General features: G+C 32.8%; 1 protein-coding gene across 1 annotated transcript; it reads left to right on the forward strand.

Annotated features, from left to right (window-relative positions):
* Positions 1–668: 668 nt before the first annotated feature.
* LOC132750143 (uncharacterized) lies at positions 669–1,755 on the forward strand. The gene is made up of 3 exons (XM_060740088.1): positions 669–763; positions 1,200–1,398; positions 1,544–1,755. The coding sequence occupies exons 1-3, from the start codon at positions 712–714 to the stop codon at positions 1,728–1,730; spliced, it is 438 nt and encodes a 145-aa protein (XP_060596071.1). The 5' UTR covers positions 669–711; the 3' UTR covers positions 1,731–1,755.
* Positions 1,756–2,636: the final 881 nt, after the last annotated feature.

Genomic DNA, 2,636 nt, shown 5'->3' on the forward strand with positions numbered 1-2,636 from the left:
CGATTATCTACAAAATTATCTACAATGGTATGTAACATCGATACGACGACGCTGCCAGGCTGTAATAAACGGTCAGGGTGGGCACACGCGGTATTAGGACATCATTTTGTTCATCGACTTTCGACAGGCACTCCCATCTTTTAGAGAAAAAAAACAACTTTAACTTGTATCTTGAATAAAAATGAGAATGTGTCACTTTTCATTATTTATTGAAAATTTCAGCATGATCGGGAAAATATTGATACACATATGAGACCAATTATACATGCACACTTATAAAGCTTGTTAAGTGTATATTATACTGAAAATATATTCAATCAGTAAAAAAATGTAATGATATATATGTATATGCATTCTAGCTACACTATATGCATAATGTACTTGTAACGGGTTGTTTACTTAATGCTTTTTAATATGATGATATAAGAAAATTGGAAATATCACTGTGAGCAATGTGTGTTTACCTTCAACTATTATTATTAATGATGGAGTGTATTAATTTAGATATATTACCACCACATATATACAGCTATATTTAGTTCCATGGTATCACCACCTGTTTATGGCCTGAGACAAAAGTCAGATACAATATCTAACTGTCCGGTTAAACCGTAAGATATTGCTGACCGGAATGATAGCGATATGTCTCTCGGTATATAAGGCCATGTCAGCGAGTATAACTCCTGTCCTTAGGCCGGATATTTGTATACAATGACGTCGAAACTTGCGATACTGTTCTTGCTGCCGATCTGTTTAGCCCAATGTAAGTATTGGCATACAATATACTTATCTATTATACGGGTAATGCAATTATATCATCTGAGTCTTTTTCACGTTATGTAATTTTAGTTTTATTCATAATTTAATTATGTCGTGTTATTGTTATTATTACATTTTATTTTCATTGTATGAATATAAATTCTTCTTTTAAGACTGACCAGAATGCAATTTTTGGACACATAAATTTATGGTAATACATTCTTGTCAATTTTTCAAGAAATTGAAACCAATATATATCTAATTTCATTCCATATTCAAATATCAGCACAATTAAAAAGAAATACTAAATTAAACATCAATATCTTAAATGAAAGTGTAATGAATTTGAAAGGGCATTTTTTATTTAGATACATAAATGAATGATAATGAATAAGCAACTTTTAAACGTTCTATTCATGTTTTCATATTTTGCGCGACAGTCGATCCAAATGCATTGAATCAAAACTTTGGAAGCGGGGGATTTGGAAACACGGGTACTGGTACAGCAAACTCAACTGGGCATTTTGATCCTAACGGTGCTAACTCCGGATTCGGTATGATGAACACTGGATCGAACACTACTGGTAACTTTGGGTCAGGTTTCGGAACAGGATCTGGCTTTGGAACTAGTGGTACAGGGTAAGTTTTTATTAGCACTAGGCAATTTTACTAACTCCCTCGGTTTGAGACGGAATAAAATTGATTAAAATATAAATCAATTTGTATAAGAATAGAGTCGTTTTTTTTTTGCCATTTATGTAAGTTGAATCTTTAATGATTTCAGCGGATTCGGCACAGGTGGCACGGGAACAGGCAGTACAGGCACAGGAAGTACTGACACCAGTGGAAGTGGCACTTTCGATCCAAACCAGTTCATTAATGGAGGCGGTACATCTGGAAGTTTCAATCCAAATACTTTGAATAACTTTGGTCAAACAAATGATACAATGTCTTTTGGAAAGCGCAGATGAATAAATATTTTTTAACATGTCTAAATTGTGAGTTATTTTTCTTTGTGTAATAGAAATTTTGTGGCATAACTCGAGATTTCTCGAGATAGGCTTTTCGCCCAAATAAATTAACAACTATTTGTAATTAAACATGCATCATTAAGGTCACATCCTAAAGAACTTTCTTAGGCAACAAAAATACATATAAATACATGTTATTTAAATCGGCTGCAACAGCTTATCAGTACCTTACCGTACCTTACAGTGCGTTTGATTCATTTTTATTTCGAATGCAATAAAATATCACTCCTTAGCTATAAATTTACAATAAATTCACAATTGAAGTCTATACTACAACTTTCACATGTTTTTAATAATATACATGAAACAGCTGAAAGTAACATTAGAAACTACGCGAATATGTAAAATAGAGAAAACCAGAATCCTTAAAGAACTTCCAGAACGACAAAATGTTTATTGAGCTTGTTCGTGAACGGTACTGGTAGGTGCAAACTACCATCCACGCCCCGAGCATCAGCTAAGGTAGAATTCATCATAACATTCAACACAGCAATTTCAATTAACAGTTCAACAATTTATCTCTCGGGAGAAAAAAAGCAATGCAAAAGTGAAATGCACATTAGTTTTGATTGTGACTGACCACGAGCCATATGATTAAAATGTATTGTAATACTCGTATACTGCTTAGTTCCGAATTGTGCTTAAACCGATGTCAAGAAAAGTGATAGTAAAACAAACAAACAAAATATCCAGTTATGTGGAATTACGAAAAACTAACACTATTTGATTATAAGCCTTTTATTGTTGTAATATTGTCCCAATTTCAATTCCACTTACGAACTTTGGCGAAATATTTGTTTTGCAAAACAGACACACAATTTACATTTATCATTTATCAATTTCAAT

This window comes from Ruditapes philippinarum, unplaced genomic scaffold (assembly GCF_026571515.1).
Source record: "Ruditapes philippinarum isolate M1 unplaced genomic scaffold, ASM2657151v2 ctg9079_1_1_1_1, whole genome shotgun sequence".
Taxonomy (NCBI): Eukaryota; Metazoa; Mollusca; class Bivalvia; order Venerida; family Veneridae; genus Ruditapes; species Ruditapes philippinarum.

Bases quoted from the DNA above. Each gene is read 5' to 3' on its own strand.
- LOC132750143 (XM_060740088.1), top strand. From the start codon at position 712: ATGACGTCGAAACTTGCGATACTGTTCTTGCTGCCGATCTGTTTAGCC. The intron at 764-1,199 runs GTAAGTATTGGC...TTTGCGCGACAG, and splicing joins GCCGATCTGTTTAGCCCAAT to TCGATCCAAATGCATTGAAT. The intron at 1,399-1,543 runs GTAAGTTTTTAT...TAATGATTTCAG, and splicing joins TTTGGAACTAGTGGTACAGG to CGGATTCGGCACAGGTGGCA.